At 47.3% G+C, this 13,305-nt stretch overlaps 2 protein-coding genes across 2 annotated transcripts; one reads left to right on the top strand and one right to left on the bottom strand.

The window, feature by feature from the left end:
- Positions 1 to 74: 74 nt before the first annotated feature.
- Positions 75 to 1,328, bottom strand: LOC123058064 (probable glutathione S-transferase GSTU6). Its single transcript, XM_044480895.1, has one exon. It carries the CDS (start codon positions 1,167 to 1,169, stop codon positions 312 to 314), a length of 858 nt encoding a protein of 285 aa, XP_044336830.1. The 5' UTR covers positions 1,170 to 1,328; the 3' UTR covers positions 75 to 311.
- A 2,525-nt stretch (positions 1,329 to 3,853) lies between these two features.
- On the top strand, positions 3,854 to 4,926 carry LOC123058063 (uncharacterized). The gene has a single exon (XM_044480894.1). The coding sequence runs from the start codon at positions 3,949 to 3,951 to the stop codon at positions 4,684 to 4,686; it is 738 nt and encodes a 245-aa protein (XP_044336829.1). The 5' UTR covers positions 3,854 to 3,948; the 3' UTR covers positions 4,687 to 4,926.
- The last annotated feature ends 8,379 nt before the right edge of the window (positions 4,927 to 13,305 follow it).

Below are 13,305 nucleotides of genomic sequence, written 5' to 3'. Positions count from 1 at the left end.
TTCCTATTTTTTCTCTGTTCTTTTTTTCCTTCTTATACATGACACCGTACACTCTGGACTGACTGCTGTGAAGATGATACGACTCTGTTCTTTTTATTGGAAGGCAGTTCTCTGGCTAGAGTTTCTCAAAAACCTGGTTCGATCCAGCGGAGAATTCCAGAATTCCAAACAAGAATACAGACTTATTATACTACTGCAAGTAGAAGAACTAAATAATCCACCGGCTTAAGGGATCGGATTCAGAATTTCAAATTCAATTCAATTCCTCCTCTGCGCGCGATGGATCGAGCCACTCGCGTTGGAATTAACTACTACTGCTGCGTCTGATGCGGCGGCAGATACGGCAGGCCTAGGCGAGCCCGCTTCATGAGGTTGTACTCCACCAGCGGCGCCGCGTCCGGCACGACCTCCCTCACGCCGTCCAGCGCGCCGAACCGCTCCGCCCACGCCGCCAGCCGCGGCGTCCTGGCCGGGTCGACGGTCCGCACGCCGCACATGGCCTCCGACGCGCGCAGCCACCCGAGGAACCCGCCGAGCGCCACGTCCACCAGCCCCACGCCGTCCCCGCCGAAGAAGTCCCTGTCCCCGAGCTCCCCCTCGAACGCCTCCAGCACGGCGACGACCTCCCTCGCCGCGCCCGCCCGCTCCTCGGCCGTGCTCCCGGCGTAGAGCGGCGTCCACGTGGGGAGCAGCTTCTGGTCGACGCAGGCCGCCCAGAAGCGGGCGGCGGCGCGGCCGCGCGGGTCGTCGGGCGGGGGCAGGAGGCGCGGGAGGCGCTCCGGGAACGCCTCGTCGATGTACTCCAGGATGACCAGCGACTCGGCGACGGGGCGGCCGCCGTGGATGAGCACGGGCACCTTCCCGCCGTGGGCCGGGTTGGAGGCGAGGAGGAGCGGGCTCTTGCCCCGCTCGCCGAACAGGTCCTCCTCCACGTACTCGTAGGGGACGCCCTTGAGGTTCAGCGCGAACCGCGCACGCAGCGCGAACGGGCTCGTCCAGAACCCCAGCAGCGTCAGCCCCTCCTCCCTGCTACCGCCGCCGCCTCCGGTCGCCGCCGCCATTGCTGCCGTGCCTGCCGATCGAGTGGTGCGATGATTGAGCAGCCTCGCGGGTGTGTATGGTGGGGATTTTTTGATGGTTGGTCTGGTGGATCTGGTGCGACGGATCATGTGCTTGTTCAGATATAGAACTTCGATTCGTCATGCGTGACGGTGAGTGTGTGGCCGTATTGTGCGATTGGAATGGTTATCCTGTCTCAGATGCCATTTTTTGGCGCGACCAAGTGAGCAAACTGGTCATTTCTTGCCATTTCTTTCGTTTTGAGCTCTACTGAAGAATGGACAGTCAGCAGATATGCAAACTCTCATCAGTCAGTCACTCCGAGCTTCCCTCGGTGGCTCTATGTGCGGCTTGTTCCGTGGGATCGATTAACAATGGAATAGAGAATCGAATATACAGATGTAATATAGATGAGCAAAGGTGATTCATTATGCTCATTTTAGTTCTTGGTTCCTGTTTGTTCTTATCTTTCTGTTTCAACCCAGAAGATCCATCTTTGACCAACATTTCCATCAAACAAAGGAAAGGGCTCATCTGCTCTTTTTAACGGCTGAAGGCCTTGGAAGATATCAACAAACAGAGTAGTATATTTGCTGGAAAAAAAACTAAAGCTTTTCCTGAAAAGGTTGGTCTTCTTGTATTTGCTTAGCATTCATATTCACTTCCCTGAGAAACACAGAAAAAAGAAGTATGTATTTCTACGATTTGCTTCTCGTGGAAGCACAAATTTGCTTCCGCGAGAAGCAAAGTTGTGCTTCTTGAGAAAGGCAAAAAATAAAGCACTGTTTTGGTTTTGCAAGAAGCATACTTTTTTGTGGAAAAAAATGTTCGTCGAAACCTATTACCATGTGTTCTAGTTTTTAAGATCTCGACACGAGACCCAAACTGTGGCAAGTGACACAGGCGCCACTTGTCAGCATCTGAGAAGGTCGGGTGACCTTTACAACTTATCTAGCGATTTCGCCGCTCCCCCCCTCTCTCTGTAAAACTTCGCAGCCCAACAAAAAAGACAACGAAACAGGGCGCCCCTATGTATCGCTTATAGCGAGAACTAGGGGACCCTTGCGTCAAGCAGAGCGCAAGATGGGCCAGCCCAGCTGCGCAGAGGCGACTGCCTCTTTTTTTTGTTTTCATTTTTTTTTCTGTACTTCCATTTATACTTCCAAATATTCCAAATAAATATATTACAAAAAACACTTTACATAAAGTATTTCAAAAAATGTAAGCCAAGCATTTTTTTCTCATATATAAAAAATGCATACAAAAATATAATGTGTGAAATTTTTAATCATGTATTTAAAAAATGTTAATACAAGCATTTGAAAAAAAAGGTTAAACAGATATTTGAAAAATGCTAATCAAGCATTCAAAAATGTTAAATGCGCATATAAAAAATGTTGATCATGTATTAAAAATATCAAACTTGTATTTGAATAATGTTAATCAAGAATATGAAAAAATGTTAAATATGTATAGAAAAATATTGACAATGTATTAAAAAGTTAATTTGGTATATGAAAAATGTTAATCAATCATTTCAACAAATTAAAATTGTATTAAAAAATGTTAATCAAGCATGTGAAAACGTGTTAAATATGTTGACAATGTATTTAGAAAATTAATCTGGTATTTGAAATATGTTAATCAATTATTTAGAAATGTTAATTGTGTGTAGAAAGAAAGTTGATGATGTATTAAAAGTGTTAATATGTGATTTAAAAAGTGTAATCAATAATTTAACTATGCTAAATGTGTATAGAAAAATGTTGACCATGTACTCAGTAAATATTAATCTTCTTTTGAGAAATGTTAAACATGTATTAGAAAAATGTATTAGATGTATTAAAAATGTTTATAGAAAACAGTGAAAAATAGAGAGAAAAGAAAAGAAAACCGATGAAAAACATGAAAAAAAACACAAACAAAATGAAGAAAAGAAAAAGGCGGTGAAAACCAAGAACGAAACGAAGAGAACTAAAAAATGAAGAAAAAATAAAGAAAAGAAAAATGCCCATGAAAACCGAGAAAGAAACAAGAAAATAAATAGAAAACCTCCTATGAAAACAGAGAAAGAAACGAAGAAAAATCGATGAAAACACAAAAAAGAAACTGAAAATCAATGAAAAAGCTGCTCTATTCCTTCAAGTAGGACGCGTCCTACTAATTTAACATGGACTTGATGGTGACTTATGGGCTAGTAGTGCTACATAGCAAATAGTAGATTCTGGGATGGATCCCTACAAGGAGCTCATTTTTCAAATTCAAATTTCTACAGCGCAAAAAAATTTCCGAATTTATTAGTGGACACTCATACACATGTATACTATATATGTAAAAATTTCGCCGGATTATACTTCACATGTGGCGTACAGAAAAAAAACCAATACATATTTTAAAATGGGTTTTTTATTTTTGTTATTGGGCCGGATTATTGTTTGTTTTTACAGCCTACAAATCACAACATTATTAAACGGAATTAACATGTTCTTGCGGAATACATATATTTTCCATGGATTTTTTTTGATTTTTTTGGGACTTTTAAATATGTTTTTTGATATTTTTTTCAAATACCGAGCTCCGAAGAGCTCGGCCTCCAAAACTTCACCCCCATAAATGCACGCCTTACACAGGCCGAATGGTGACAAATCACTCACAGCGTGAATCTTAAAGCAAGGAAGGATCTGACGGTTGGCGCTCCTACCTCTTTTTTTTTTTACGGGAACTCTCCTACTCCTACCTCCTTTCCTTTTTAGATAGCCGCGCCCCCCGAACCTCCTCCAACCACCAAGCGCGAGCCACTGAGCGGGAGCAGCCCACCTTGCTCAGCATCCTCACTCTCGCTCTCCTCTCCTCGATCCCTCCGCCTCCCTCTTCCTCCCTACACCGGAAATGGCCGGCAAGGACGTCGTGCCGACGGCGACCACCCAGCGGAAGAGCGTGGCGAGGCGGCTGTGGCGCGTGGTGCGCGCCGTGCTCTACATGCTGCGGCGCGGGGTGCTCCCGTCCGGGCGCAAGCTGGCCATGGACCTCGGCCTCCTCCTCCGCCGCGGCAAGAAAGCCGGCAAGGCCCTCGGCGGCCTTTCCTCGGCGAGGTCGTCGTCCTTCTCGTGCCGCGCGCTCGACCCGGCCCTCGCGGTGCACGAGCCCTCGCGCAGCCGCCGCGAGGTCGAGTTCAGCTGCAGCAACACCCCTTTCTCCGCCGCCGCCACGAGCCGCGGCCCCCGCGGCGACGAGGGCCCCGGGTGCTACTACAGCTACGACGCGGCCGACATCGCCAGGGTGTTCGAGATGCTCAACGAGGGCGGCCACCCCTTCGACGACGACGCGCTCGTGGTGGCGCCGGCCACCGCGACGCCGTCGCCCGCGCTGTGGACTTCATCCTCCTCCGGGGCCGGGCGAAACCCGGGGGCTAGGCGGCTCCGCATCGCCGACTCGCCGTACTCGGCGCCGGGCAACGAAACGCCGGGCGAGCAGCAGGTGGACAGGAAGGCCGACGAGTTCATCAGGAGGTTCTACGAGCAGCTGCGCGCCCAGAAGAGCGTCGCCGCCACGCCGGAGAACGACGGTCACGCCGCCGGCTCGTACACCGGCCGTTCCCCACGTCCGGTCGCCGCCGGCACCGTTTAGTGAAGTGTCTCAGCGGAGCACCGGAGCCCGAGGCGGCCACCGGTCGCCCGGCCGGCAGGAGGGTCTAGACACGCCGCATGCATGCATCTGTTGTGTTTGACTCTTGTCCTTGTGCACCAGTCCATGTTGATGTCGCGTTTAATCAGTTTGCTCCGGTTTCTGTTAATTGAGAGAGATTTTGCTTAAACAGTCCTCGTGTGTACTTGCTTAGATCAATATATTCTTCGATGAATGCTTCAATTTGGATTATGTAATAAGCTGCATAAAAGTATAAGCGAGTGACAATTGCTTATACTGAACCTGGGCGATGTGGAGCACTAAAGAAAGAAGACAACAAATATTGAGTTGGATAACTGTCTTTGAATTTTGTGTAGTACTAGTGCTCGCTTTAGCATGTTTGTTGGATGTGTCGGATGGTACACCAATATTTGCAGAAGTACACCAATATTTGTTGGTCTTCTTCTTCTTCTTCTTCTTCTTATTGTCTTTTGGTTGTGTGCATCCATAATGTCTTTAGGACATTGCATTGTTGCAGAGACTTGATGTAATTGGTATCTTTATGATATTAATATATTTCCTTTTGTCGAAAAATGTGAATGCCCTCAAGCACGTTGGATCCCGTGCATGAACCTATGCTGGATCGATGTCGGATAACTTTGGATCGATGTCGGGTCAGTTGGGGGGGGGGGGGGGGGAAGGAGAGGTTTTGCTGGTTACACCAACCAAGAACTAGAATTAGGAAACATACTAACCTGTGTTGCTCCATACACTCGGAGATAAAGGTGATGGCAGCTCCCCAGCCATCTGACTCTCTCCCTCTTCCTCGCCGAGATACTCCACCCGGCGAAGCCTGCGAGGAGTCCATGGGGGCGACACTTACCTCTCTCGCCTTGAATAACGACCCGCTCGTGGTGGTGGTCCTGGGTGTTGTGGTATGTTGCTAGTCGTAGTGCGACACATGAGGTGGTTGCTTGACGGGCATGGTGGTATTGCATGTTCCATGCTGAACAGGAGTGGTGGTGCTGACGTTGACTCGGTTGCTTCTCCATTGTGGTGGTGTTGTTGATGTCCTTCTGCTCCATTTTGTGTGCTTACTTGTTGTCGAACACAAAAAATATGTCGCTCGGTCTTGTGGGTTTCATAACGGCTAGCCCTCCAACCCAGGATTCGCCAAGGTGGTGAGGAATTAGGCTCTGGGACAAAGCTTTATACAATGGGCCATGTTCGCTTAGAGTTAAAGCGGCAACGAAGTCTGTTACCTCTGATAAACCATTCATCAAAACTGAGTTGGGCGGTCGAGTCCAAGTATGGGCAAAAGCTTTATGGTCGACAAGAGAGCTGCTATACGTACGATCAAATTCGGTACGATCTTTGTATGCGAAGACTCATCTGATGTGGTGGGCCCAGACCTTGGAAAACGGGCATGTCTCTTGTCGTACAAATCGTATGACAATTGATCGAACGTGAGGCAGTTTCGGGTCGACAATGGTCAACGACAACAACGATATCGTACACGTGTCGTTGCTTTTCTCAGTGGCTTTTCTGAAGACATCACTCTCAGTAACTCCAGGTGGCGATCATGTTATGCGGTGGTGGACTGTTTAAGTCAACTTTTTGTGTTATTGTGCTTTCCCTTTTATTGGGGTTTTCATCCTAGTTTTCTTTATAATTTGGATCACTCTATTTTTTTCCCCTCTATATGCTATGTGTAGAAACGCTCTAATTTCTGACGAGATTTCCTTTTGAAAAACAAACAGCTAGACTCAGGGAGACAGATGAACTGATAGCCATACAGTGAACACTCAGTTAGGACCAGCGCGGGACTCCTCAGTTGGGACTACTGTTGGCAGATCAAGCAGTATAGGACCAAGGAAAAGGAGAGGGAGCTGGTACGGAAGTTGGCCGTCGGGGTCGTGGCCGGTCACATGAATGCCTGCATTTGCAGGCTGCCGGGTCAAACGATCTGCTGAGAACTCGAAATCATCTTCTTCGGTTCGTTCTCAAGTTGATTTCGCGGCGTATTGACTCGCTGAAGGGACCCTTCCGCGGCCGATCGAGGATGAAGGACACCGCTTCTCTCCGTAAACCCAGAACGATTGATGTGAGTGCAGGCCCAATTCCACGAGCTGACTAGCAAGTGAGACAGACAGATGCTGCAGGCTATCCTCACCGAATCAATACGGTACTACTACGAGGCCGCGCCTGATCCTCCAGCTTCTTAACGATGCATTATATCTCATAGGCCTGATCCAATACAGAATGATTATCCATCATTTTGTAATCATGAAACTACTTCATAGCATACAACTCGCTTCCAACATCGATTGCGCCAAACTTAGCTTCGAGCGCATCCCACAAATTCTTGGCAACACGCATATGGAGATACGCGTTGACTAGCTTGTCTCCAATCATAGTAAGAACGGCTCCCACAAAAATGGTGGTTGCCTCCTTAAACGCATTCTCCTGTTCAAGAGCAATCGTTACCACGGAAGACACACTACCAACCCAGAACACGTTCATTGTTATGAGCCACAACATAGTCCTATTCTGCCAACGCTTAAAATGCTATGAGCCACAAGGTAGTCCTATTCTGCAACGCTTAAAATACGTCCCGATAAACTTTTCCGGTTTCAGAGTAGCGGCGAAGCCATGAGTCGAAAAGTGCCTAAAATAAGGTTTTTGAATTTATGGAAATATTAGCACTTTTTCGACTAATCTAGACCATGAGTAAACAGTAAGTATGGCAAATACGGTATGCATCTCATACCGATACCTAAGCATGTGAGCACCTACAGTACATAGAACCGAAACATCTATGAACATCATATATACGTATACGGCCAACACATGAACAAGCAAATAGGGGATGGACGAGTCATACCCTCCGGTTGGCCAGGCCAACGCGGCAGGGGCAGCGGCAGCCTCAACCGAGGCCGAGGCCTTCTTCTTGGCGGCTCCGTTGTCAGCCATGGAGTCGATGTAGGGGAAGTAGTGGAAGCAGAGGCGGACGGAGACGGGGACAGATCGGGAGCAGTCGCGTCGAGACGCTCCCAAAAACCTTATTGCCGTTCTCCCGGGCAGGATCTCGAACGACAGGATTCCAGAGGCACCTGCTCTCCCGACCAATCGTGCACGCGGTCGTCGGAATGGGATCGCCGGAAACAGCACAGAGAGAGGAACAAGAAATGACGGCTAGGGTTATGCCAGAGGGAGTGAGTGAACTGAGTTAGGGTTCACTCCAATGGCCAGCGCCTTCTTATATAGGTCGTCGGATGGATGCGCCTGGGCTCAGGCACACGACGGCTCGGCTCATTCCCGCAACCCAAGGCGCACGTGCTCTCCCGACCAACCGTGCACGCGGTCGTCGGGATGAGATCACCGGAAGCAGCACAAAGAGAGAAACAGTAGATGACGACTAGGGTTGTGCGAGAGGGAGTGAGTGAACTGAGTTAGGGTTCACTCCACTGGCGAGCGCCTTCTTATATAGGCTGTCGGATGGATGCGCCTGGGCTCAGGCCCACGACGGCTCGGCTCATTCCCGCAACCCGAGGCGCGCGTGCTCTCCCGACCAACTGTGCACGCGGTCGTCGGGATGAGATCGCCGGAAGCAGCACAGAGAGAGGAACAGTAGATGACAACTAGGGTTGTACGAGAGGGAGTGAGTGAACTGAGTTAGGGTTCACTCCACTGGCCAGCGCCTTCTTATATAGGCCGTCGGATGGATGCGTCTGGGCTCAGGCCTACGACGGCTCGGCTCATTCCCGCAACCCGAGGCGCGCGCACGCTTCATGACGAGGCGAGGCGTGGTGAGGCGAGGCGGGCGGCGGCGGAGGAGGAGCGCACATGTAGAGTTTCTATTCCCAAGCTTCCAATAGGAAGCGATGGAGCAACCCTTCTAAAAAGGTCTCACTCTTCTTACTGCAGCAATATGGTACTAAACTTCCCACACTTCTTATCACTTGTCATATACATGCATGGGCCTTAGAGATTAACCAAGGATTATTGTCTTAGGCCTAAACCCATCCATAATCCAACCGTCGACAAGGGTCAATGACAACAACGATATCCTACACAAGCGTTGTTGCTCTTCGCGAAGGCTTTTGTGAAGATATCACTCTCAATAACTCCAGGTGGTGATCGTGTTATGTGGTGGTGGTATGTTTAGGTCAATTTTTGTGTTATTCTGTTTCTGTTTTCCCTTTTATTTGTGTTTACATCCTAGTTTTTCTCATAATTTGGATCACCCTATATCCCAAAAGTTTAGGTCAACTTTTGTGTTATTCTGTTTTCCCTTTTATTTGTGGTTACATCTTAGTTTTGCTCATAATTTGGATCATGCTATTGCTATGTGTAGAAGCACCCTAATTTCTGACGAGATTTCCTTTTGAAAAGCAGGGAGACAAATTAACTGATAGCCATACAGTGAACACTCCAGTTAGGACCAGCGTGAGGCTCTCAGGCCAACTCCACCGCGCAACCCCAAACGGATGTCCGTTTTGTCTGGATTCTATCCGTTTGGGTAACGATTTAGGGTTATATTCAGACGTGTCCTGTGATGCGGTGGCTGTGCGTCTAGCGCGCGGCCGCATCCATTTGCCTCATCCTGTCCGCGTCTATTTAAAAAAGCAGAAGCAACGTTTCAAATGCCAAGCCCTAGTTCAGACCAGCGACATTACGCCGGCAACAGAGCCATCGGCCTACATGTCCATCACCGGCATCAGCCAGCGGCCGACAACACAGCCAGCCTTCAAAAATGAATAGTTGTCCTCGCCGACAACACACCCAGCGGCCGGTAACACAGCCGGCCACCAAAATGAATGTTTTCTCGCCGGCACACAGACAGCGGCCCAGCGGGCGGGTGGCACCCATGCCAGCCTCCAAAAAGAACGGCCACAGCCGATCGGACGACCTAGTTCAGGCCTTCAGCTTTGAGCATCTCCTTCTGCTTGGTCTCGAACCAGGCCCTCGTCTTGTCGCTCATCTTCGACAAGTCCACGCTCATGATCGCAAGGGACACCTCCTTCGCTTTGGTGGCGGCGTTCGTGGCCTCGATGTCGAGCTGCCTCTGCCTGGCCTTGACGTTGTCGGCCTCGATGTCGAGCTGCCTTTGCCGGGCCGCCTCCTTTATGTCGATATTTCTCCTCTTGGCCGCCTCCTTCATCTCAAGCTTCTTTGTTTGAAGGTGCGTAGGCCGGGCGACCGACGAGCCTGTGCTCGCCGGGCCGACGGCCGCTGCAGGGAACCCGGCCGGACGGCCCATGCCAAGCATGAGGATGGCGTGCGCTTTGTTGACGAGGTCCTTCTTCTCGTCGGCAGCGGCCTTGCGCCGAGCGGCCTCCAGCTCCTCGCGCTGGGCGACGAACTTGGCCGCGGCGGCATTGACCTTGACGGCCGCTCTCCGTTCCCTCCTCTTCGCCGATTCCGCGTCCAACTTGACGATCTCCTCCGACGTGCACTCCGACCGCGGCTTCCTTGGCGCCTTCTTCTTCACCTTTGCGGGCGGGTCGACGGCCAGGCCGCCGGAACTCGGCGGGGCGTCGGCCATGGCCGGGGGAGAGAGGGGCGGCGGGATGGACGTGAAAGGGTTTGGGGGAAATGGCGGCAAATGAGCGTGGGGATTTTTGGTTTCTCCCACCGACAGGCGGGCCAGCGGAGGACAAGCGCGCGCGTCCCGCCCGTCCTCGCGCTGTCTGTTTCACCCCAAAACCGGCGCAAACTTGGGCCAGGGATGGGTCGAAAGCGAACACAAAGCGGACAAAAGTCCGTTTGCGCCCGCGTGCTGGCCGTCTTGTTTGTCCGTTTTACCCCAAACGAACGGGGACGGACAGGATGGGGTTGCGCGGTGGAGTTGGCCTCAGTTCGGACTACTGCTGGCAGATCAAGCGGTACAGGACCAAGGAAAAGGAGAGGGAGCTGGTACGGAAGTTGGCCGTCGAGGTCGTGGCCGGTGACATGAATGCCTGCATTTGCAGGCTGCCGAGTCAAACGACCTGCTGCGAATTCGAAAGCATCTTCTCCGGTTCTTTTTTCGCGGTGTATTGACTCGCTGAAGGGACCCTTCCGCCGTTCCGCGGCCGATCGAGGACCACGGACACCGCTTCTCTCCGTAAACCCGTAACGATTGATGTGAGCGCAGGGCCAATTCCACGAGCCGGCTATCGAGGACCAAGTGAGACACATGCTGCAGGCTATCCTCACCAAATCAACACGGTACCACTACGACGCCGCGCCTGATCCTCGCGTAAACCTTGTTGGACCGCGGCGTAGGCTTCACAATCGAGTGGCCGCGGGGGCTCGGTCAAGACAGGAACGGAGACGACCGACGTGTTGCCCTGATCCACCCTCTGTAGCGGCCTGTGGGTGATGGTTAGTCCTTGGTCGCTGACATGCGTATGCCACCACTAGCCGCTAGCCACTGGCCCGAGCGATGCAGCACAGTGCGCGCGGGACCGGCATCCTATCCTTTCCCCCATCCAAAAGGGAAGAAAGTCGCCACCGATTTGCAAGTACCAACTACCTCTGTCAAAGTTGAGGCCAGGCTCAGAAAGTTGCAGCATCATGCACAGGGCGCCAAAATGCTGGGGCATCGAGTTTTTAAGTAGTGCTAGCAGTATGTTATCACTCTCTTCATTTTATTTAACCTTAACTGAGGTCAAACTTGATAAAGATTGATAATTTTTTATAGAAAATAAATGAACAGTCACAATAAAAAAATTCATATGCCGTGGAAATATATTCAGTGATGAATTTAATACTAGTATAAATTTGTGAGAGCTGTTAGAGTTAGATTAAAACTAACATGCAGAGTAAATAAAAACAGAGAAAGTTGCAAAATAGAAAAGCCAATTGGTTCACAGCAATACAAATACTAATACAGACTGTTCACAATAGCCACTATATCTGAAAAGATTAAGAAAATTGCAAAATAGAGAAGAAAATCACAATGATCTTCTCTTGTTTTTTGAATGCTCTATTGACTACCGTTCAAAGATAGTGGCCTCATTCACCTAAAAGGTTCTATTGTACAGGGCTGTTATATCTTTCTAAATGCAAACATAAGCTAACATGTACAGGTCAACTGATGAAATTTCAGATTGGAATTTTGGAGGGGATTCACCTAATCACCTTAGGCCTGGAGATTGAGATTGTTGGCAGCTGAAAAAACACCTGGACGTGCCCTACCCCGTGATCCCCTACCCAGCGTCAACACCAGCGGCCATCGGGCCGCTCATCCCCACCGCCCGTCCTGCAACATCCCCACTGGTGGCGGCGGGCATTGCACTGCACGGCTCCATCTTATATTTGTGAATGGAGGGAATCCTCGCGTGAAGGGGAGCCCAGATGGACCAGCCCAGGCGCATAGGAGGCCACAATCTTTCTTCTTCTGTTTTCTTTTCATGTTTTCTGTTTTCATTTTTTTTGCTTTATTCTCAAATTTTATTTATACTTTCAAGTATTCAATATATATATATATATATATATATATATATATATATATATATATATATTACGAAAAACACTCTAGATAAAACATTTTAAAAAATCAACCAAACATTTGAAAAATGTTAAATGTTTATAGAGAAAATATTTATCACACATACAAAAATGAATTAAAAATTACAATGCGTGTGAATTTTTTTTGATCATGTACTTAAAACATGTTTAATAAAGCATTTGAAAAAATGTTGAATACGTATTTGGAAAAAATGTTAATCAATTATTTAGAAATTTTTAAATGTGTATAATTTTTTTGACCATGTATTAAAAAATGAGGATTTTTTAATCACATATATAAAAACTGGTAATCAAGCATTCAAAAAAATGTTGAACAAGTATTTGAAAAATGCTAAATGTTTATAGAAAAATGTTGACCATCTATTAAAAAATGGTAAATTTTCGATCATATATTTTAAAATGTTAATCAAACATTTACAAAAATTAAATGTGTATAGAAAAAATAGTGACCATCTATTAAAAAATGATGAAAAAAAGTTGATCATGTATTTAAAAATTTTAATCAAGCATTCAAAAAATTATTCAACAAGTATTTGAAAATGTAAATCAAGTATATATATAAAAAAATCTTGACCATGTGTTACAAAAATGAGAAAAAAAATTGATCATGTACTTAACTTGTTTAATCAAGCATTTGAAAACATGTTGGAAAAGTATTTGAAAAATGTTAATCAAGCATTTAAAAAATATTATATGTGTATAGAATTTTTTTACTATGTATTACAAAAATATTAATCAAACATTTGAAAAAAAGTTAAAACATATCGAATAATGTTGACCATGTATTAAAAAATGTTAATCTTGTTATTAAAATGTTAAAATTTTGTATAGAAATAATGTTGATCATGTATTAAAAACATAAGATATATACCAATAATGTTATTTTGTATTAGAAAAGTTGATTAGATGTATACCAATAATGTGAATAGAAAAACAATAAATACCCGGGAGGAAACAATAGAAAATAGAGGGAAAATGAGAAAGAAAGAAACAAAACAGAAGAAAAATGAAAGGAAAGAAAGGAAAGAAAAAAACCCATTGAAAACCGAGAAAGAAGCAAACAAAACCTAAAAAAATAAAAGAAAAATGGAAGTAGAGAAAAAA

The sequence above is a fragment of the Triticum aestivum genome, chromosome 3A, assembly GCF_018294505.1.
Source record: "Triticum aestivum cultivar Chinese Spring chromosome 3A, IWGSC CS RefSeq v2.1, whole genome shotgun sequence".
Classification (NCBI taxonomy): domain Eukaryota; kingdom Viridiplantae; phylum Streptophyta; class Magnoliopsida; order Poales; family Poaceae; genus Triticum; species Triticum aestivum.
This window is presented reverse-complemented; position numbering and strand designations above follow the sequence as displayed.